This window comes from Bombina bombina, chromosome 6 (assembly GCF_027579735.1).
Source record: "Bombina bombina isolate aBomBom1 chromosome 6, aBomBom1.pri, whole genome shotgun sequence".
Lineage (NCBI taxonomy): Eukaryota > Metazoa > Chordata > Amphibia > Anura > Bombinatoridae > Bombina > Bombina bombina.
The window spans coordinates 877,005,575-877,030,430 of record NC_069504.1 but is presented as its reverse complement, the minus strand read 5'-3'; the positions used below and the strand labels follow the sequence as shown (position 1 = coordinate 877,030,430).

General features: G+C 35.7%; 1 protein-coding gene across 2 annotated transcripts in view; it reads right to left on the bottom strand.

Moving 5' to 3' along the window:
* KIF1C (kinesin family member 1C) overlaps positions 1-23,442 on the bottom strand; it is a 154,860-nt gene extending 131,418 nt beyond the window's left edge. The window contains exons 1-4 of one of the 2 annotated variants that reach the window (XM_053718354.1): positions 23,308-23,442; positions 21,095-22,170; positions 16,546-16,695; positions 11,495-11,641 (exon numbers count right to left, since the gene is read on the bottom strand). In XM_053718354.1, coding sequence (XP_053574329.1) covers positions 11,495-11,600 — 106 coding nt within the window. In that variant the 5' untranslated portion in view covers positions 11,601-11,641; positions 16,546-16,695; positions 21,095-22,170; positions 23,308-23,442. The remainder of the gene's footprint in view (positions 1-11,494; positions 11,642-16,545; positions 16,696-21,094; positions 22,171-23,307) is intronic. The other variant, XM_053718352.1, reaches the window with a different exon arrangement.
* Between the last annotated feature and the right edge of the window lie 1,414 nt (positions 23,443-24,856).

Below are 24,856 nucleotides of genomic sequence, written 5' to 3'. Positions count from 1 at the left end.
GATGGAGATGGTCAGGAGAATCCTATCAGGTAATTCTTACTACTGTGGCCCACCAGTGGAGTTCTTGTTGGAGCTTTTGGAGCTCTGCTTAGCAAAAAACTACTTCCGATTTGAGAACACCTTTTATTTGCAAGTACTTGGAACAGCCATGGGGTCTAACATGGCCCCTTCCTATGCAAATATATATATGTCGATGTATGAACGGGAGCATATCTTTTTTGCTGAGCGGGGCTCCATCAGGTTCTTCAAGCGCTACATTGATGATGTGTTCATGATATGGAGGGGTGACAAAGAGTCTTTAACCTCTTGGTTTAATAATCTTAATAGTCTTGATTCTACTGTACGGTTCAAGATGGACTGTAATGACAAAGGTATCCATTTTTTGGACCTTGAGATCTATAAGAAAGATACACCATCTGGCATTAGACTCTTCACAACACTATATAACAAACCTACTGACAAAAACTCAACTTTACACTATAATAGTTTTCATCCATCCTTTCAAAAAAAGGGGGTAAGCTCATCTCAACTCCTGCGTGTTGTACGCAATAACACCGAGGAGACCCACAAGAAGGCTCAACTAGAAGCAATGGCACAAAAATTTATCGACAGAGGCTATCCTAAATCGCTGATTAAAGAACAAGGTGATAAAGCATTAGCACTCAGCCAACAATCATTGCTAACAAAACCACTCAAGCCGGTCGAACAACGGATGAATTTCATTACTACGTACACCCCAGCTTCACGAAGAGTACAAGACATAATTAAGCAACACTGGCCGATTGTGTCAACTGACACCACATTACCATTTGGAGTAACACCGCCGCCAAGATTGGTGTATAAGAGGGCGCGCAATCTTCGTGATATACTGATGAAGACTGATCCCATTACTAGTTACCAAAGTCAAACTTGGTTACCCCCTAAGAAGAAGGGATGTTATAGATGTGGAAATTGCATCACTTGTAATGGAATGATCATTGGAAATAAGTTTCATCACCCACACACAAATCAAACCTTCCAGATACGTCATCGGCTCACTTGCACTTCGGATTATGTTATTTATGTGATCATTTGCCCATGTTCACTGTATTATGTGGGCAAAACAATCACATCATTTAGAGAGAGGTTGGCCAACCATAAGACAGCCATTCGATTGGCTTTGGAAAAAGGCACCTCTGACCAACCGGTGGCACGCCACTGTGCACAAGCTGGACATTCTATCTCTTCATTGAGAACCATTCTAATTGACCACGTACCGAAAAATAGACGTGGGGGAGATCGAGCCAAGGCTCTACTAAAAATGGAATCACGGTGGATCTACCGACTTGACACTATAGCACCTCGTGGCTTAAATATGTCCATTGACTATAGTTGCTTCTATAAATGACTGTGGGTCTCTTCTCATCTCATTATTGACGTTCCTACCATACCCTAGATACACGCTGCAAAATTTTGTGTATATATATTTTAGTTTTTCTCTTGTTAGTCACTATGTGCTTTTGATAAATATATGAATGATCTAAATTACTTTTAATTCCTAATTGGAATATACTAGTGGCATGATATAGCCCATTTAAGTAATAGATCTGATACTCATAACCATATAAGTGGCTAGCAATTAGTAAAACAACATGTTTTAAAATTGATATAAATAAGTTAATTTCACTGTCCAATCGGATGTAATTCACTTTTTTTTTTTTTTTGTGTATCCTATAGTTATTCTGACCTGTTCTTATCATTTACTAGGCATACGTCTATTAACATATGTTTATGGCATCGATCAATATTAGATCTTTAGTTTAATGAGGTGTGTAATGCGCTGTGTTGCCCTGGTGCCCATACATGAATGCGTTGACGTATATACATTATTTCTCTTTAGTAGCGTGGTGTTCCGCTGTTCTAGCATATGTTGCTTGGGGTTACCATGACAACCAGTTCTGACGCCATGTCGTCACTGCGTACGCGCGCATTATTCCGTCAAGCGCGCATGCGCAGTAGCATTATACCCACGAGCAGGTTACCATGGACACGCATTTTGGCTTGCGGTCCAGGTTTGACACGCTTGACACACAGCTGTATCAATTAGCTTTGTATTTGGCGGTTTTTTATGTGGCTTTCCGATTGGTGGGTGGGGGTATATAAGGGTTTTTCTTGTGTATGTTGTAATATGCCTGATCTATCGTGATGAATTATTGCATGTGAACAAGGCTCCAGTGGGAGCTGAAACGTTTATATATATATATATATATATATATATATATATATATATATATATATATATATATTATATATATATATCAATCCCATGGCCATTTAAAATCCTAGGTCACGTGTTATATGTATTAGCTCAAGCTCCTCTCGCACCGCCAGCAGCCGAGGTGGTGCGGGACAGATTCCTACATAAAACTTAGACACTGCTGCTAGCTTTTTGTGAGGATTTGCCATATCCACTTAGTGGAGCTCAGTTCTGGCTAAATTATAGTCCAAATTACCATTTACATGGGATGCATGAGATGGGATCGCAAGTCTTTGTATATTTGAAGGTTAAAATAATTATTCATCAGTAAGGTTAAAGATGTGGTAGAAACTCATGACATTTAATCAAGTTCTGGTTGTTTGTAACATTTCTTTTGTTTATCCATCATTATATTTATAATACTCATACAGACTGTTTATCAGCAAGTTAACCCCATCATTACCATTTCAGAGTTTCTATTTTGTTGTGAGATCCAAAAGAGGTCTCTTCCACTGGGGTATAGAAAGAGCATTCAGTAAGCACAGCCCACACATCCTGCTTATGGATCCAAACAATATTCCTAAGAGTAGGAATATCTTACCTCTACTTATAAATTGTCAGTTTACCAGATCTTCATTTACCATTTCTCAAGCTTATTATATAGTGTTATAAAAATTATGAACTGTTGGATATGTGGGAACACAGGAAAAGGATATGGTTTTATTAACCAACCAGTAATATGCAGTTTATTTTCATGTACCTACGTTTTGTTTGAAATGTTTATTTCATATTTTCTGTAAAACATCAAATTTTCAATAAAACTCTTACAAAAAAAAAAAATCTCTCTCTCTATATATCTATATCCCATTTGCCTTCCCTTTTATTTTTTTTTTAGGATAAAGGCCCCCCATGTTGATATTGTCAAATACACTAGAAGAACATCAGTTTGTCGTCATTTTCCTATTAACATTTTACTTTTTATTGAAAGGTACAGTGTGCTAAATAAATTTTATACGAATAGTAATTGACATTCCCCACCTCCCACGCCACAATGTTGAAATCTAGGCAGATGCCTTAGGTCAGCCCTGCAGGGGGCACAAATTTGCAGCCAATTATTTGTTTTGTTATCTTAAAAGGACAGTCAAGTTAAAAAAAAAAAATCATGATTTCATTAGGTTATGTAGTTTTAAACAACTTCCCAATTTACTTTTAATCACCAATTTTGCTTTGTTATCTTGGTATTCTTAGTTGAAAGCTAAACCTAGGAGAATCATATGCGAATTTCTTAGACCTTGAAGGCAGCCTCTAATCTAAATGCATTTTGACAGTTTTTCACCACTAGAGGGCGTTAGTTCAGGTGTTTCATATAGATAACATTGAGCTCATGTACGTGAATTTACGGAGGAGTGAGCACTGATTGGCTAAGATACAAGTCTGTCAAAATAACTGAAATAAGGGGGCAGTCTGCAGAGGTTTAGATGCAAGGTAATTACAGAGGTAAAATGTGTATTATAACTGTGTTGGTTATGCAAAACTGGGGAATGGGTAATTAAGGGGATTATCTATCTTTTAAAACAACAAAAATTCTTGTGTTGACTGTCCCTTTAAGTTTGATTTGCCATACAGTGGATGACCAGCAGTCAGCACGGCTTGTTTATGACAGTTTTAAGGGACAGTCTAGTCAAAAATTAAAATATCATGCCCTATCTGAAGTCTTTGTATATTTGAAGGTTAAAATAATTATTCATCAGTAAGGTTAAAGATGTGGTAGAAACTCATGACATTTAATCAAGTTCTGGTTGTTTGTAACATTTCTTTTGTTTATCCATCATTATATTTATAATACTCATACAGACTGTTTATCAGCAAGTTAACCCCATCATTACCATTTCAGAGTTTCTATTTTGTTGTGAGATCCAAAAGAGGTCTCTTCCACTGGGGTATAGAAAGAGCATTCAGTAAGCACAGCCCACACATCCTGCTTATGGATCCAAACAATATTCCTAAGAGTAGGAATATCTTACCTCTACTTATAAATTGTCAGTTTACCAGATCTTCATTTACCATTTCTCAAGCTTATTATATAGTGTTATAAAAATTATGAACTGTTGGATATGTGGGAACACAGGAAAAGGATATGGTTTTATTAACCAACCAGTAATATGCAGTTTATTTTCATGTACCTACGTTTTGTTTGAAATGTTTATTTCATATTTTCTGTAAAACATCAAATTTTCAATAAAACTCTTACAAAAAAAAAAAATCTCTCTCTCTATATATCTATATCCCATTTGCCTTCCCTTTTATTTTTTTTTAGGATAAAGGCCCCCCATGTTGATATTGTCAAATACACTAGAAGAACATCAGTTTGTCGTCATTTTCCTATTAACATTTTACTTTTTATTGAAAGGTACAGTGTGCTAAATAAATTTTATACGAATAGTAATTGACATTCCCCACCTCCCACGCCACAATGTTGAAATCTAGGCAGATGCCTTAGGTCAGCCCTGCAGGGGGCACAAATTTGCAGCCAATTATTTGTTTTGTTATCTTAAAAGGACAGTCAAGTTAAAAAAAAAAAATCATGATTTCATTAGGTTATGTAGTTTTAAACAACTTCCCAATTTACTTTTAATCACCAATTTTGCTTTGTTATCTTGGTATTCTTAGTTGAAAGCTAAACCTAGGAGAATCATATGCGAATTTCTTAGACCTTGAAGGCAGCCTCTAATCTAAATGCATTTTGACAGTTTTTCACCACTAGAGGGCGTTAGTTCAGGTGTTTCATATAGATAACATTGAGCTCATGTACGTGAATTTACGGAGGAGTGAGCACTGATTGGCTAAGATACAAGTCTGTCAAAATAACTGAAATAAGGGGGCAGTCTGCAGAGGTTTAGATGCAAGGTAATTACAGAGGTAAAATGTGTATTATAACTGTGTTGGTTATGCAAAACTGGGGAATGGGTAATTAAGGGGATTATCTATCTTTTAAAACAACAAAAATTCTTGTGTTGACTGTCCCTTTAAGTTTGATTTGCCATACAGTGGATGACCAGCAGTCAGCACGGCTTGTTTATGACAGTTTTAAGGGACAGTCTAGTCAAAAATTAAAATATCATGCCCTATCTGAATCATGAACGTTTAACAACTTTCTAATTTACTTTTATCATCAATTTTGCTTTGTTCTTTGTATTCTTAGTTGAAAGCTAAACCTAGTTAAGCACATATGCTAATTTCTAAGCCCTTGAAGGCCGCCCCTTATCTGAATGCATTTTGACATTTTTCACAACTAGAGGGTCGTTAGTCCACGTGTGCCATATAGAAAACATTGTACTCAAGTACATGGAGTTACCTAGAAGTCAGCACTGATTGGCTAAAATGCAAGTCTGTCAAAAGAACTAAAATAAGGGGCAGTCTGCAGAGGCGTAGATACAAGGTAATCACAAAGGTAGAAAGTGTATTAATATAACTGTGTTGGTTATGCAAAACTGGGGAATGGGTAATAAAGAGATGATCTATCTTTTTAAACAATTACAATTCTGGTGTATACTGTCCCTTTAAGCGTTTAGTATTTTTTTTTTTTTTTAATACCTTTCCTTATACCCGCGCACAGGCTGCATCACTAATGTATTGTGCTTTTAGAGAGGGGATAAGGATGTGGGAGGAGCAGTTTTGCTGGTTACAGAAATTAAGAATAGGTAGACAGGAGAGCACGAATTCTGTGTACAGTACTGCATAACCATAATTTTATGCTTCCTATAGCTGTTGTCTATATCATGGCAGTTACGCTTAGTGTTTTACGTGGGGGTGACATGCTCTTAAAGGGACATTATACACTAGATTTTTCTTTGCATAAATGTTTTGTAAATGATCCATTTATATAGCCCATACAGGGGTTTTTTTTATAAAAAATAATTAGTTTGGCTTATTTTTAAATAACATTGCTCTGATTTTCAGACTCCTAACAAAGCCCCAAAGTTTTAGGAGAATACTAATGTATACCTACACCAGCTTGATTCTGTTTGTGTAAATGGTCTTTTCATATGCAGAGGAAGGGGAGACTGTCTGCTATTTCCCACTTGCAGTGGGTGTTCCAGTAATCTTTAAACAGAGCTAAACTGGAAGCTTCTAAGTGCGTTTTTAAATGGTTTTATACTAGATTTTTATATCAGTATCTGTGCATATTATTCTTTATAGTAGTGTATTACATGCATTTATATGAAAATTGGTGTATACTGTCCCTTTAAGAGCTCAACAAAGGCTACACTGTATGCATTTTCATTCAATGCTGAATGCGGAAGTAGGTGGACTTTTGTGATGTTCGGATCTTTTCAGAGACAAATTTCTTCTTGTGAAAGTGAAGCACACTAAAATCTGGAATTGCACAAATTTTAGTGTACTTCACTTTTGCAAGAATAAATTTGAGCCCAAAATAATTAAACGTTACGAGAGTCTGTCAACTTTTACATTGAACAAAAATGCTGAATGCACAAGTGTTTGCCATTAAGTGGTAAAAAATGGCTGGGCTCAAAGGAAGGAATTTATTTATCAACCTGTGTGTAATTTGTTTTTGTTTTAAAGAGGCAGAGGTTTGGAAAAGGCATTAATATTTTTCAACTATAACAGCTCTTTAAAGGGACAGTCAAGTCCCAAAGAAAACGTTCATGATTTAAAATTAGGGTACTCATGCAAATGCACCGATAGTTAAACCGATACCTCCAATTCCTACCCATACGCCATATGTGGTGTTTTTCAAACTGCATGTTCCCATTTCATTTTAAGCTGGAGTGGAGACTTAACTGAAAATTGTTCACTTCTGTTCTGCCAATACAATTTGCTGTTATTTGTATTATTGTACGTCAGAGCAGTGCTCCAAAAGCTGCTACTTTACAGCTGGAAGCCTACCTGGGAGAGATCACTGTACCTCAAGTACTGGGCAGCAGGGCCGCCATCAGTGGGTGACAGGGGTGACTCCTGTTAGGGGCCCAATGGGCCAGGGGGGCCCCATGAAACAAGAACTAAAAAAAAATTATTTTTTTTACATTTTAGCTGCCACCAGTGGTGCTAATTGAGCATGGGAAATGTTATTACAAGGAGTAAAGTATTAGCATTTGAGAGGATTTCTGAGTGTGCACTAAACCACTATGCACAGTGTGAGACTGACTTGGCACTTTGTTTGTACAGTGTGAGTCAGACGGCAGATCACTTTAATTTGCAGAGGAGGTAGGACTTACTTAGCAAATGTTTTTTATTTCTTTGTGCAATTTCGGATTGTAACTTCAGTGTGGTAGTAGTTGTATGGTGGGGCCAGGGGTCCATAAAAACAATTTTTTTAGCAGCAGTGTATTTATGATTATTTGACAATGCTGTAGGAATTCTATATTCAAAACCATGCAGAAAGGTTTCCTCCTCAATACACAAATGGTATTGAGGACATTCCAGTTTACTGGCCCTTTATGCAAGGACTTTCTATATGCAAGGAGGCATTTTATCTAAGATTTGTACATCTGCATAAAATGTTATACTCTCAGACTAAGATTGCTTAGTGTTTGAAATGAGACAGGTTAACTTAAAACTGTTCAGTTTACACTACAGCTGACTTAAAGGGACACTGTACCCAAATTTTTTCTTTTGTAATTCAGAAAGAGCATGCAATTTTAAGCAACTTTCTAAATTACTCCTATTATCAATTTTTCTTCATTCTCTTGCTATCTTTATTTGAAAAAGAAGGCATCTAAGCTTTTTTTGGTTTCAGTACTCTGGACAGCACTTTTTTATTGGTGGATGAACTTATCCACCAATAAGCAAGGACAACCCAGGTTGTTCACCAAAAATGGGCCAGCATCTAAACTTACATTCTTGCATTTCAAATAAAGATACCAAGAGAATGAAGAAAATGATGATAGGAGTAAATTAGAAAGTTGCTTAAAATTTCATGCTCAATCTGAATCACGAAAGAAAAATTTTGGGTACAGTGTCCCTTTAATTTTGCAATACATACCAACAAGCCTAAATCCTGCATTTAACCAGATCCAAATGGTATGAGTAACACAGCTTATGGTTCCACCAAGACCATATAGAGTACAGCTTTTTCAAAATCCATAAGTACAGCTGACAGATGGGAACATTTGTACACTATATTTGAAGTGGTGCTCTTGGTTGGGGAAAATGGGGAAACAAACATATGTCAACCTTTTAAAAGTACTTTTCTTCATCTAGCCATCTACCCAGATCATTAATGTACAATTTTGAATTCACAGAATTATTTTTGTTTGCACATTTAAAAATATGATTCTTTAAAAAGCAATCTCTTAATTTCTGCAATTTTTTTATCATGCACGTCACACACTGTTGATTTAGGGGATGCAAGGTGCATACATGTTTCCTCCTGTGAGTGTTTCTGTCTTTGTGATTTGATTTGTGTCTCTATGAGTGTGTATGTATTTTTTTCTGTGGGTCTCTCTGTGAGGGTGGGTGTTTATGTCTTTGTGCATTTTACGGTGGATGTCTGTGAGGGTGTATGCATATGTCTTTGAGCTTTTTATATGGGTGTCTCTGTGAGGGTGTGTGTATGTTTGTCTTTGTGTATTTTCTCTGGATGCCTCTGTGTGTGTGTGTGTGTGTATGTATGTCTGTGTTTTCTGTGGATGTCTCTGTGAGGGTGTGTGTTTTCTGTGGGTGTCTCTGTGAAAGTGTGTGTAGGTCTGTGTGTTTACAGTGGATGTCTCAGTGAAGGTGTGTGTATGTCTTTCTGTGTTTTCTGAGGCTGTCTATGTCGGTGTTTCCTTGGGTGTATGTGCAAGTTTGAGTTTGTGTGTGTGTCCATTGTCTGTTCCTTTTTAGGACATTTTTACCTTACTACTTATTATTCACATCTTTCTACAGACTTTGAGACTAACGAGACCTTTCCGGAAGTCACCAATCCACCATTTAACCTTTAAATTATTGTTTAGGCAGTTCAGGGCCCTTCCTTTCAGCCACTGCATGCTGTTGTCATTTATTTGGCATCTTCCTTTACAAAAAGATAATCAGAACTCCGTATTTTGTTTTTTTAAATCTCTTTTTTTTTTTTTACAAAACTATAGTTTACCTTATTACTTGTCAGGTCAATGTAAACAAGTGCTGAGTGTCTGTTTGGGTGTCTGAGTGTGTTTCTTTGCGTGTCTGCTAGAGTGTCTATATGTGAATCCTTATCTGTGAGTGTGTGTGTGTGTGTGTGTGTGTGTGTGTTTCAGTGTATGAGTGTGTCTGTGTATGTTACTACCTTTACAACATTTCCAAGTTTAAATAGACACTTAAGAATAAAGTGCATATACGTTTTAGTCACTTGGTCAAAAATTGCACATGGGTGGGGGCCCTGATCAATGGTTATGTCAGGGGCCCCAAAATTTCTAGTGGCGGCCCTGCTGGGCAGTTAAAGTGAAGGTCCATTTTGATGAATTAGTGCCCAGTTTTTAATAAACCTATTAAAAAAAGGGCACTTTAATTCATCAAAATTGACATTTCACTGTTTTCTTCAGAAACTTACTTTTTAATCCTGAATGCCGCTCCAGCACTTCCTCCGACCGTCGCAAGCCGTCTTCGTGGGTCCAAAATGACAAATCTGGCTTTCTCTAATCACAGCGTTGCATCAGGCCAAGATTCCCCCAGGGGGGAAGCTATGATTGTAGGAAGCCCGATTCGTCATTTCTGACGTCTGCACAGGCTTCCAACGGCCGGGGGAATCGCTGTAGCGGCATTCAGGATTAAAAAGGTACGTTTTTGAAGAAAACAGTGAAATGTCAATTTTGATGAATTAAAGTGCCCTTGTTTTTAATAGGTTTATTAAAAACCGGGCACTAATTCATCAAAATGGACGTTCATTTTAACTGCCCAGTACTTCAGGGGTTTGTCTGAATGAGGTACAGTGATCTCTCCCAGGTAGGCTTCCAGCTGTAAAGTAGCAGCTTTTGGAGCACTGCTCTGATGTACAATAATACAAATAACAGCAATTTGTATTGGTAGAACAGAAGTGAACAATTTAATTCATTCATCAAAATGGACCTTCACTTTAATAAACTGAGATTTAATTGCCAAAAAATATCTTTGACCCATGCAGTAGTTTGAAAAGTGAAACTGTTCAGCTTAGTGTCAAACATCCTTGCTGATAGCAGAAACAGACTTATAGCTGAACATGCAGAGATGCTTATGTTCCTTAATAAGAACTTGCCACTAACTTTTGAAAAAATATTCTAATTGCTAGATTGCCTGTTATACTGCTAGTTCTCATCTTGCACAATTATGCTCAAAACATACTGTACTTTGAGGAACATCCTTAGCCAGGGATGAACTGGGAATAAAAAGCAGCCCTGCAAAAAAAAATATGAAGACCAGCCCTATTTTCTGTTAAGTCAGTAGAATACGAATGCCCCATTTTTCTCAAAGGGGATTACTGGGATACTCCTTCCAATATTATTTTCTGAATTAAATTACTTTGTATTAAGAACAAATGTCAGATTGATGAGTTATATAGGCACCCTACAACCTATTTGCATCCAGTAATCACTCCTTTAAATTGTAGCTTTCCAGTCGCAGCTGTCATTTATTTAGTTTTGTTTTTATTAATATATGTTATTGTAATATTTTTATTTATAAACATGTTCTGTGCACTTTGTGACAACAAGCACATAAAACTGTTTTATGAACTGTATCTCAAAATGTCTTTTGAGATACAGTTCATAATTATAAAGAAGCGATCTTAAAATCATTAGTCTGTATTGTGCTTGGTAAACTGTCATGACATTAAAAAAAAAGTAACCGTATTTCCAATGTACTTTTATCACCAATTTTGCTTTGTTCTCTTGGTATTCTTAGCTGAAAGCTAAACCTAGGAGGTTCATATGCTAATTTCTTAGACCTTGAAGACTGCCTCTATTCTGAATGCATTTTGACCACTAGAGGGCATTAGTTCATGTGTTACATATAGATAACATTGAGCTCATGCACGTGAAGTTACCGTGGAGTGAGCACCAATTGGCTAAAATGCAAGTCTGTCAAAAGAACTGAACTAAGGGGGCAGTCTGCAGAGGCAGAGATACAAGGTAATAACAGAGGTAAAAAGTGTATTTCTATAACAGTGTTGATTATGCAAAGATGGGGAATGGGTAATAAAAATGGATTATCTTTCTTCTTAATCAAAAATTCTGGTGTTGACTGTCCCTTTAATAATGAATAGAGGCAGACACATGCATAACAATGAAAAAGATGGCTGCTCACAGGTTGTGTTTCCTTGCATCTGGATGACACATTTGGCATCATGTGTGATTTCTCTTGTGTTAAATGGCCGGACCCGGACAGCCACCTTTACTGAGGCTCCCGCCATCTTGATAACAATTTACTGTCACTTGTAGATGGATCAGAAAACTGCAAGGAAGAAAATAGAAAGGATAGTGTGAATACGAGTGAAAAAAAATACAAAAGAGGGGCAAATTAAGCAGGTTAACAAAAGTTATATATGGCTAAATTAAACACAGAAAGAAATCCATTTTGAATACTTTAGTCATTGCTGAATGGCTGATAGAGACAACCCCAACATTCTAAAAGTGGAGAGGGAAAAGTCTAATAAAAATTATGGGGTTTATTCAGCACAGGAACACTGGAGTACTATGAAAGAATTAACTAATGTGAAAGGTAAAAGGGACAGAGGATTGTAAAATAGTTTCCCCTTAAAGGGATATGAAACCCATTTTTTTTTTATAAATCAGATAGAGCATGCAATTTAAATAAACTTAATTTATTCCTATTATTTTTTCTTTGTTGTCTTGGTATCTTTATTTAAAAAGCAGGAATGTAAGCTTAGCAGGCAGCCCATTTTGTTTCAGCACCTGTGTAGCGCTTGCTGATTGGTGGCTACATTTAGAAACATTTATAATAGGAGTAAATTAGAAAGTTGCTTAAAATTGCGTGCTCTATCTGAATCATGAAAAAAAACATTTGGCTTTCATATCCCTTTAATGTGTTTACATTGACATTTTTATACCCGCTGCAAAATATAATACATGAGAAACTGCTCCTTTATATTATGCTGTCTATGCTAATTGTAACCACAACCCAATGAAATGGGCCGAGTTTGCAGGGAGAGTAGACCTCATCTTAAATATCTATGGTTATACAAACTCCTCTATATCATATCTCACTATAACACAGCTGAGACCAATACTTTGAAAACAATGGAGAGAAAATGAACATTTTAGTACCCCCATGTCTAACCCTCTACTAGGAGTGTGATTTTATTCCCCTAAAGCTTCTTAAATGGATATGAAGCCCAAAGATTTTCGTACGTGAGCAAACAATTTTACAAAAGTTTCCAATGTACTTCTATTATCAATTTTGCTTTGTTCCCATGGTATTCTTTATTAAAGGGACACTCAATCAAAATTAAACTATCATTATTCAGATAGAGCATGCCATTTTAAACAACTTTCCAATTTACTTCCATTAACAAAACGTGCACATTCTTTTTATATTTAAACTTTTTGAGTCACCAGCTACTACTGAGCATGTGCAAGAATAAATGTGTATGCATTTGTGAATGGCTGATGGCTGTCACATGGTACGTGTATGCATTTGTGAATGGCTGATGGCTGTCACATGGTACAGGGGGAGTGAAAAAAGACATAACTTAACATTGTCAGAAAAAAAAAAAATCTACTCATTTGAAGTTCAGACTAAGTGCTATTGCATTGTCTTGTTATCTTGCATTTGTTGATTATGCAAATCTACTGTTTTGACTGGTCCTTTAAAGAGATACCTAGGTAGGTGTCTGGAGCACTACATGGCAGGAAAAAGTGCTGCCATCTAGCGCTCTTGCAAAACTGCTGCCATATAGTGCTCCAGACATGCTGCTCCTGCTTTTCAACAAAAGATACCATGACACAAAAACAATTTGAGAGACTTAAAAAAGTTGTTTAAAACTTGATGGGTTTCATGCCCCTTTAAGCATTGACATTTTCATTATAGGTGGCGATACAGCAGGTAAAAAACTTATTTCAAGTGACAAAACCAAGGTAAAGAAAAGGGGATGTTCATTCAGCAGTTTCCTTAGGCTAATTCAGCTCTGAAAATATCCAAATGCAAAAGCGAGTGGCAGACTTCTTCCGCATTTGGCAGCTAAGAAAACTATTGAATGCACAATCCTATTCATTACCATGAATTTGTCACTTGAAATAACTTTTTACCCTTTGTATCCCTGCCTATGCACATCCCTAGTAAAGAAGTTATCTGTAAACAATTTACTACAGTCCAGCAAGTAAAATAGATCATTGAGAACAATGTCCCTTTTCTAATGTGCATGAAAAAGCAACAATTAAATATTTTGTATGAAAACATTAAGGGCTAGATTTATCAAGTCCCTGCGGCAGCAAGTTCTCACAAGAACTTGCTTGCCGTGATTTATCAAGCAGCGGTCACCAGACCGCTGCTTCCCTAACATCTTCGCCACCTCTATTGTGGCGAAATTATATCTCCTCGGTCGAGTCCGACCTAGGAGATTGACAGCTCCTGCCCGCGCGTGATTGGCTGTGCGCGGGCAGGGGGCGGGATTGCACGCGAGCGCAAAATTGTGTGCAATGTTAATTACCTGCGGGTAATTTCGCCCCGCCACAGACGAGCTGAGGTGTACAGGGTCGCGTATACGCGCCCCTGTACGCCTCAGCGTTGATAAATCTAGCCCTAAATGTGGTTTTCATTTTAACTGAAGTTAAAAGGTGATATGTTTTGTGTCCACTGTTACCTTTGGAAGCTAAGGACAAAGCTCCACAAGAAAAGTAAGTTTATGCAGCACAAGAACAACCAGTTCAGTGTTCTCCACAGAAAATGTTGCCAGCCGGGAGGCATTATAAAGTGGCCAGGTGGGGGCAGTGTAATATTTTCTAATATTATATCATTTTCTGTTATCGAAAGCACAAATTAATTGCATAATTTAACATAGGTATTTAATGATAATTTGTAGAATAAAAATGGCATATTTTTAATATTAGCTCATTTTAGCATAATATTGGCTAAAATTGTAGCCGGAAGGGCAGTAAAATTAGCCGGGTGGTGCACCAGCTAAAAAGGTCCTGGGGAGAACACTGCAGTTAAAAATTTTTTTTAAAAAAAACGCAAACAAAACAAAAAGCACTAAACTTTTTCAAAAGGTTTATTCTTAAAGTCTGTTTTGATATTTTTTCCCTTAGCGAAAAAAATCTTTCTAATTTACTTTTATCACCAATTTTGCTTTGCTTCCTTGGTATTCTTAGTTGAAAGTCAAACCTAGGAGGTTCATATGCTAATTTCTTAGACCTTGAAGGCCACCTCTAATCTAAATGCATTTTGACAGTTTTTCACCACTAAAGGGCGTTAATTCATGTGTTTTATATAGATAACATTGAGCTCATGCGTGTGAATTTACCATGGAGTGAGCACTGATTGGATAAAATGCAAGTCTGTCAAAAGAACTGAAATAAGGGGGCAGTCTGCAGAGGCTTAGAAACAAGGTAATTTCAGAGGTAAAATGTGTATTACTACAACTGTGTTGATTATGCAAAAGTGGGGAATGGGTAATTAAGGGATAATCTATCTTTTAAAACAACAAAAATTCTGGTGTTGACTATCCCTTTAACAGTTTAATAAAGTAGCATGACCAGCTGTCCATAGTTGTTCATTCTGCTTATTTAGCAAAATGGGTTCAGGAAAATCCACACCCTATTGTTTAATAAGGTGGGGCTGGAAAATATTTCCTATATGCTGCATCCACCCTACAGGATACCTTACAAAAGTGTTAAATATTCCATGAAAAAAGTAGTTTGCAAATTTACGTAAAGGGACATTAAACCCAAAAAAATTCTCTTTCATGATTCAGATAGAGAACACAATTTTAAACAATATTCCAATGTACACCTATGGTCTAATTTGCTTCATTCTTTAGATATCCTTTGTTGAAGAAATAGCAGTGCACATGGGTGAGCCAATCAGACGACACATCTATGTGTAGTCACCAATCAGCAAATACTGAGCCTAGATATGCTTTTGAACAAAGGATATCAAAAGAATGAAACAAATTAGATACTAGAAGTAAATTGGAAAGTTGTTTTAAATTGTATTCTCTATCTGAATAATGAAAGATTTTTTTTGTGTTTCATATCACTTTAATATAAAAGTTGGATCAGAAAATGAACAGTGAACACAGGTGCTAAGAGTTATAAACATTAAAATAATGATATTGCAAAGATAAAATTTTAACACATAATTACTAATTTCTTCTAGATTTTGTTTGTGAACACTAAAGATTTGCAAAAACTAGGACATTAACTGGTCATTAATTTATATTCTTAATATTTAGTCTATGTTAATTTACAACAACCATTCCCTTGGGACACTCTTTTAAAAGCAAAAGTGTTCTGACCATTGTTTTGTATTAGTGGTTATGAAACGCAAACACATTCCAAGCTTTTAGTACAATATTTTGGTCTCAAATTTGGATGTGGAATGCTTTAAGATGCTATCAGACAAGTTAACTCTGCTGTTTCCAAAGTGGCTTATTAAGCCATAATATGCAAAGGGATGCAGTTCTGTCTGGCAGCCAAGGGGATAAACAAAGGAGGGGTTTTAAGTCTGAGATCACTCAGTGCATGGCAGGTTCAGCTTTAAATTCTTGCCCCAATGCACAAATATTTCAAGAATTTTCCTCTTGCTCAGAATCCTCAGATATGAAACAGATCACACCCTTGCTCCAATTCAATCCATTGCTTCGTACATTATCACACATGCAAAGTCTGCTTGTTTCCATCTCATCTCCATTCCCTCCTTCTGTTAAACATGATCTTACAATGTATTTTTTCCCCTGTCTCTGGTCGACCCTTTCTTACACTCCAAAGCTTCTCCTGTTCTAATTCTCTCTCACTCCTCCCCCACTTCTCAGCTATATATACCCAGTAAAGAGCTGTGCTTCTGTCAGCATGAAGTGTGTGCGAGAGGACACTCCTGGTGCATGCCAAGTGATACAGTCACTTTCCAAACAGTGTGACACTGCCAGGAATTGCAACATGTGATAAAGATGTAGAAATCAACAATATGTAGAAAACATAATGGATACTGAGATTATATATATATATATATATATATATATATATATATATATATATATATATATATATATATATATATATATATATATATCTGTCTATAGTTTACAAGTCAGGGTGAAAATGTACTAGTGAAGAGTAAGACCAATATAAAAAGTTACTATAAAACACTCAAAGAAAGGAAAAATCAAATTTCTTACTTACCCACGACTAGTGGAAATTTCCAGCACTCTATTTTAGTCTAATGAAGGGGACTTGCTCCCAGAAATGTCCCCTTTGTAATAAAATACTGCTTTCTGTATTTTTTGTGTGTGCATAATTAGACTATTTAATGAATGAATCTGAATTGAAAACCTGCAAGCCAATAAAATAACCACACTTATTGAAAAGTAACAAAAAGGTGGACAAAAATAACAAAACAATGCGCTACACAATAATTGCGACAAATTTTGGTGCATCCCTACTTAAAACAATATTAAATATACTGTATTATTCTTTACTTAGTTCTGTGTAACAGAATCGGATTTAAGTTTTTTGTTTTTTTTAACCAATCATCCAAATAAAGTATAGTCATAGAAAATTATATGCAAAACAGTAAGTCAAGAAATTAACTCAAACCGCAGCAGCTCAAGGCTAGCATCAAATTTGAAATAAGCTACACAATAATTTTACCAAAAATAACAGGCAAAAAAACAAAAAATGAAATAACCCAAAATGCAATTTTCGGCCAAAATGTTTCTGCGGCTGAAATTGCAGTGCATCATTATAATGTGTGTGCTTTTAGGTGTTACAGTCCTGGATTTTACAAGTGATGATTTATAAAAAGAGATTGCTTACATACTCCCTTATAAGCCCCTTTTTTAGATAATATATGTGATAATTATATGCACCGTTTCATTTCACCCCATCTCATATTACCCATCATTTGTTCACTGCTTCCTATTTTTCTCAATCCTTTATTCTCTTCCCTATATCTGATCACTTCTTTCTCTTTTTGGTAGCACCCTACATCTTACTTCTAGAAATGCTTTCCCTTTCTAATCCTTGTCCCAACATCACGTTCCTGTCCCATGTGTTACTGGTAGTGCTATCCAAAATCTAATTATAACTCTAGTATTTAGAACTACTGATCTCTACCCCCCTTCAAATGAAAGCATATTTGACTATGGTCAGTTGTTATTTTAAATTAAATATCATAAAAATAATACAGCCAAGCTATCCATAATACAAACTCTTTAAAAATAGTGTTGGGTCAATTAACCACGATCGGGGGAAAAAAACAAGCCTTATTAGAGCAATGGTTGCCAAATGTACACCAAAACCAGGAGACAAACATTTTTAGGAATCAGAAAAAAAATGTGTGTTTGCACTGAAACAAATGCAGAATAATCCAAAAATCTAGAAGCCAAAAAATAAAAATAATAATAATCATCAACATGAGTGGCTCTCAAATTTTTCAAACCATGCTTTAGTGAGTGAAAAAAAAATAAAATATTAGAATCACAATCCTTTATCAAATGTGACTAGACTGTAATGGGGAAATATGTCGAAAAATGATTATATAAACTTTACTAAACAATGATCAACTTAAATATATGGACAAAGAAACACATTTTTTTTAAAAAACATCTGCGGTTTGTTTTTATACCTGTTCACCAAGACAGCTGGATAAACATTCACGTTAAAAAAAAAAAAACTTGCCTAATTGCCTTTAATGCTTGCTAAAAGTTTTTTTTTTGTACTCTATGCCTCTTTAGCTATCTTATGGCTATAGATATCAAGCTAAAGGTGGTGGGGAAAAAAGAGAAAAAAAAAAGAAATAGAAAGTCTCAGGTAGTCAGGAATGTTTAACAGTCAAGCAAAACTAACCTCAAATACAATCAAAAAGGAAATGTTTAAAGGCCCACGCCTGAGAACAGTAAAATTACTGAAAGGTATTCTATACAAAAAGCTTTTACTTTTTTATCTCTACGATTGTGGAGGCATGTCCACATGGACCAATAGGAGTTGCGTGTTGTCCTCAGTCAGTGAGCAATTGATACTTAAGGGATAGTAGAGTCCAAATTAAACTTTCATGATTCAGATAGGGCATGTCATTTTAAACAACTTTCTTATTTTTATCAAAAAATGTGATTTGTTCTCTTGGTATTCTCATTTCAAAGCTAAACCTAGGTAGGCTCATATGCTAATTTCTAAGCCCTTGAAGGCTGCCTCTTATCAAAATGCATGCGACAGTTTTTCACAACTAGAGGGAATTTTTTTTTTTTTTTTAAAGAATATTTGTGGGGGGGCATTTTTTAGTTTTGGAGATTAATATTTAAATTATGAATCTATTTTTTTCTATGGGATATCCCAAGACTGGATAAGTAAATACAGGTACAAATCCTGAAATCAAGACTTTCATTATTAAAAAATACCATCCCAACAATCGTCTCTGCCTGTATCTGTTTTTTGTGTGTTCTAAAATGCAAATGCTAGTCTATGTTTATTTAATCCACAATCAATATCAGACCAACACTCAGGTCAACTAGCATGGGACACTGCCAAAGCCCACAAGTCAATAAAAAAACAACAAAAATGGTAGCTGCTAGAGTATAAAACCATTCCTTCAATAATATAGCACAGTGATACTGAAGTATGCATACTTTTGGATCCCCATGCTATATTAATAAAGGTATGGTCTTATACTCTAGCGGCTACTGTTTTTGTTTTCTGTATTTATTTAAAAACAAACAACTATTACCTTATTGACTATAGTACTTTGCATTAAAAAATGAAATAAAACAACCTTTATATTGCATGCATAAGTTGCATTATGCCATGTAAATATTGCCCAATTCACATGACTATTGCTGTTTACACTTGGTCCCATCCCTTCTCCAAGCTGTCCCATACACAAAACCCAAACCTTTTTTGATCCCAAGCAGTTTCGATAAAAGGGTTTTTACCTGTTCAAAGTAATATTCATCTACTTTTTACTGCCCTTGATAATTATCAGATTTGCAAATACATAATGATCTCTTCCCCCCACCACATTCTAGCAGTGGTTGAACGACAGTGTAATTTATGGTGGTGTCTACAAAATGACCTAGCACTTATGTAGGACTTGCATGAATTAGAGTAATGTGTAGTGGCATGTGCAGGCACTACACCCTCAGCTATTCATGTCTAAATCTGTTAGACTTGTCATACTTGCTATGAGAAAAATGTTAAACTACTTAGTGGTAGGCTGCATCACCACTTAGGGTTGGCATACATTTACTTTCCTGTATATAAAACATATACAATTCTTTTCTTAGACCTCTTTTCTCTCCTGTGGCGCAGGATTGTTTGGAAGAGGGGGACCTACAGTTACCAGTGAAAGTCAGAAACAGAGATTCTATTATAGTGCTGACCGTTCCAGACAGGAAGACACATTAATGAATCCATGGAAAACAATATACATGATGACTTGTCTGTTAAGATTTTAGAACCATTGATAATTCTCACTGTTAAATTGGTGTTACAAAAAAAAAAATGTTGATATATTAAAGCAATTTTTTTTTTCTTCAATAAACTTTTACGAGTTTCTCAGAAACTTGCTCACTCATCACCAAATACTGACAAATTAATGTTAGAAGCCGGCAATGAAATTCAAGGTACTATAGTATCCTGGTTTTGTCAAATTCTGCGTGTGTGCATATACATATCTCTCACACAAGTGTGTGTGTGGTGTGAGATAGATTAGATATAGATAGAATATATATATATATATATATATGGTCTGATGAAGGGGAGCATTCCCCGAAACGTTACCGAATAAACAATTTGTTTTATACTTAAGTCCAGAGAGTGCTGTTTCCTGTTTTGCTATATATATATATAACAAAGTGCAGGGAGATCTAACTGCATGAAATATGATAAATCGGGAATGAATCATATAGTGGGCGTCAAAAAAAAAAAAAAGATATACCAATTACTCTGAAATGTGTACCTGATGCCAATAATAGAATGACAAAGCTAAATACTCTACCACTTAGAGAAAATGGTGCATGCCTCACAAATGGTTATAACATAGGGCCTGTTCTTCCTGCTTTAAAAAGGACTAAGCCTGCATACATTTATTGTAATAACATGTTATTGTAAAATGCACTTAAACACATTCAGGTGGTGAATAAACTCATCTGTTTCAGGGCTACACCACTCACTAATATGCTGTGAGAGTTGTCTGCCAGTGACCACTGCAAAATTGTTGACAAACATATTGCCTTTCAACTTTGACAGGTTTTACATAAAAGAACATTAAACTAAAAACAAACAGCATTTCCCATCAAATGTTCAACTGCTCATAGTAAAACTATTTACTTTCCTGTTCTGCAATTGACCGCTGAAAATTGTGCTTTTCCACTGCTGCCAGAAAGTGTGGAAATGATCCTGCAGACTCCTGATCCCTATTACTACAACATGCTACATTCATTTATTATAACACAACATATGTAATCTATGAGAAAAAAAATAAAAATTGTACTCTGTAAATAAAAAGCAACACTCTCTTAAATCAATTAATAAATAATGTTTTGAGAAACCTAGAATGTCAAAGCAACAAAAAATATAAAATAAAAATTCAAGTTTGTGCTACTGTATTTTGTATTATTTGCATACATCATGATATAAATAATTCCCTACCCAATAAAAATGAAGTACATGCATAGACAGAACCTAGGTTTTAAATACATTTCCCAGCCCTACGAAGACTGAAGATTTATTTTCTCACCTGTATTTAATTCATCCTCTTCATAAAGGAAATTATATTATAATAAGCAGTGCTTTTATGACTTCTCAAATTTCAAAGATGTTTTAACCCTTTAAGAGGATTTGCCCCAGCTGCAGAATTTTGCCAGGAGTTTGGTGCAAATAAGTAAACATACTGCATCACCAGGCAGTAAAAACGTATTTACTTTGGGAGTATGTTGCACCAAGGTGTAATTTCTCTGCAAATATAAAAAAAATCAAACTAACATAACAGCAAAACTTCTTTGTCTCCAGAAAAAAAAATGCTTGCAATGCAACAAGGTTTAATTTCATAACAAAATGAAAATTTAAAGTATTGAACTCTCCTTAACCGTTGTGATATTTAACTTCTTTTCAAATCCTTTTTTGTCTGCCTCAGTGTCAAGATATACAAGTTAAATGAAATTGAACAACCGTCTGGAAGTTATAGTTGAAAATCAGCAGATTCTATATCCAAAAAGGAGATTTCCACGTTGCTTTGTGCTCAATTTTTTTCACAAACATATGATGTATTACAATAGTTGGATTCTTCTGTTAATGACACTTTAAAAGCTCAGAATTTCAAATGATTTTTTATTGAGTTCTTTTTTGAGTAGGTAAATGGTGAACACTTATTTATAAAGTTTATTATGAGAACTGGGGAGGGGGTGGGTTGTTTTTTCTTCAAATAGCAATAAGATTTGGTGCTCTTTCCACTAGTGGGTATCAGCCTAAAATCAGAAGATGCAGAATCTTGTGCGAGTAACCATTAATCACACCTGGTTATAAAAATAAAAAATAAATAATCCAGAAAATGGGCTGGTTCACATCTCTGGAGATCCCTTAAGCAGGTAACATGCGTCATTCATTGCATAGATTTCTTTACACTTGCCACATCAAGATTCTATTCATCAGATTTAAATATTCATGAATTAAATTGCCATTTATACAATTTATAGTTTGGCGCTTGATTGGTTACTTTTTGAGATACAACCATGTAAAAATGTAGTTTTACTTTCATTTGCTTGAAGAGTTTTCTTAAGAAGGCAGTTTATTAGAGGATGTCCCAAGTATCAAATTCTGAAAGAAAGGGGGGGAGGGGGGGGAAGAAATCAACATTATGAATATAATTCAACACAATACTTTGCAGCAATATATAAAACTCAGAGGTTGTTCACAAAGTAACAGTCAAAGTGTCATGACATAGAAATAGTCTCCTATTATGAAATTTGTCAGTTTGGTACAATTACATTTGTATGTAGTAAATATATTATTCATTTCTATGTGCAAGTGTCAGTGCACTCATTTGCTTGATCCAAATACCAGGGTGCAAAGAAGGCATAATATAAAAGTACAAAAACAAGGTCACACTCTCTGGATTTAACACAGCAAATGTCTTAATTCTGTGATGTGTTGGGGTCTTTGCCCCTTCCGCTGTGTGTAAAATTTATATATATATATATATATATATATATATATATATATATATATATATATATATATATATATATATATATATATACACACAGATAGAAAACACTTTATCCAAACTTCTTGGGACCAAAAATAGATTTGGATTTTGGAATATTTATTTCTTTAAAATCGGACAGTTTGGAAAGGGGATGGAACCAAGTGTATACAATAACTTCTTATGTTTATTAGGCAATATTTACATATCAATACAGCTTATAGATTAGAGGCAACATAAAGCTAGTTTTAAATCATTTTAATACTAGTGTATAGTACCATCAGAAAAAAATATTAAATTAAAAAGTTTGGATTTCATAATATTTGGGTTTTGGAATAAGTACACACACAAACATTACATAGCATAAAAGTGAAAATTAATAAAATGCGTGTAAATAAGCACATTCTATATGAACTTTAAAATTAATTATTACTTCCAGTCAGTGGTAATTTATGCACAGTTTATCTCCTCACTAAAATTTAGCCACTCCAGTTGGTTAGTTTATGTTCCTGTTATTTCTATACTAAACCACGTCCAAAATATGAAAAAGTACATTTGTCAAAAATAGATGTGAAGAAAGTGGCCGCTATACTTAGCCCTGCGTTTCGGCACATACTTCTACAGACACTTCTATGCACTTGTACTAAAGTTTCTCAGACCGGAAGCGGCAGCACAGGACAGCAGGTTCCGGTTGTACAAACTAATTACATAACTATTTTGGAACTTCTATGAGATATAAACACACATACATGGGAACGATCCTTCAATACGAGAAGTCCCACCGAGTCCCTTTAATCTTGTCAGCTCCTTCTCCCGGCGGGAGCCGCCATCACCAAGCCGGGAATCCCCGCCCACCTCCTGACATCACGGAGACCACGCCCAGTGATCAGCGTGCTCACGTCTGAACCAAACCCAAGCGGTAGGCGAAAAGGCATGTCATTCACACTGTACGCCCCGCCTATGTGGTTATTAACCTACACTCCCTTAAACAGACCGTCTTTCAATGACATGACAGCCCATAGACATATGACAATATCCTTTAGGAAGTACTGTTTAAGCCCCTTCCCTATGAAGAGATACTTGTCAATCACAAAATGTCCCGCCTACAAAGTGATGTCATTAGCTCAACATTAGAACACGCCCCCCAAATTATCTGTCAATCTGTCAGTGAGTGGTCACTCTCTGCAAGTAGGTGATTGTCATTTAGCAGTATGGGCCGCCCACAGTATTTATGTATCACTAGGACAAGCTCACACCTTTTGATGTGTATCATTTAGGGTTAGGTCTTTGCTAGTTATGTAGAAAATTGGTTTGTTATTAGGTAAAATGCCATTTTTGCATTAGTATCAATGCTCAGTAATTGGTTGTGTGGAAAGTAAGCGCCTATTGTGAGTCAAGAAAAGTAGTGGCGAGCGCTAAAAGGGAGTATGAGGTAAAAAAACAGAAATCCCATGTGAGGAGTTTATTGCCCGAATAATGTGCCACGTGTGAGGTAACGTTATAGTGGAGGCAAATAAGTCCCAAAACTATTCAATTCAGTACATACATAGTGTAGAAATTAATTTAGTATATATATATATATAAATTAAGTTTTTGGGTGGGGGGAAAAACATCAGTAAATGCTTAAAGAAAATGTACAACAAACCTTTCCCATTAAAACTTAATCTGTAAACTGTTAAAGTACGTATTGTGAAAAGTCTTATTCTAGAAAAAAGGCTTGCTGTGATTATCTACACTACCAAAATAGAAAATGGAATATATGCACATAAATGTTCATATTAAAGCAAACATAAACTGAACACAGTGCCAGTTACTTGTCATTTTGGGTCACAAATACACTGTATTACATTTAAGGAAATAGACACTGAACCAAGGGTTTTTGTCACATCTTTTTCACTTTTTATTTGTCCTAGATGTAGGTACTTGTCTGGATCTCCTTTATCCTATTTTTGTTTAGCACTAGATCCTCAGAGACACTACACTGGTTCCTTTGAAAACTAAATATTCAATACCTTTCATTCCTTTAACCTTTTAAAGCCGTTATGCCGTTCCATTCCGTCATAATTAGACTGGGCTTTAAAGCCGTTATGACGGAATGGAACGTCATAACTAACGGCTGTCCTGAAGCCTTCTGTGCTTCAGGGATTTAATCGCGGTCTGGAGGGCGTTCCTAGGATTGTAGGGACGCCCCCCAGATGCGATCCAATAATTGAAATCTCGCGATCGTATGCACGATCGCGTAGTTTCAATTTGTCTACATCGGAACAGTTGTTCCGATGTAGGCACTTTAACCCTGTC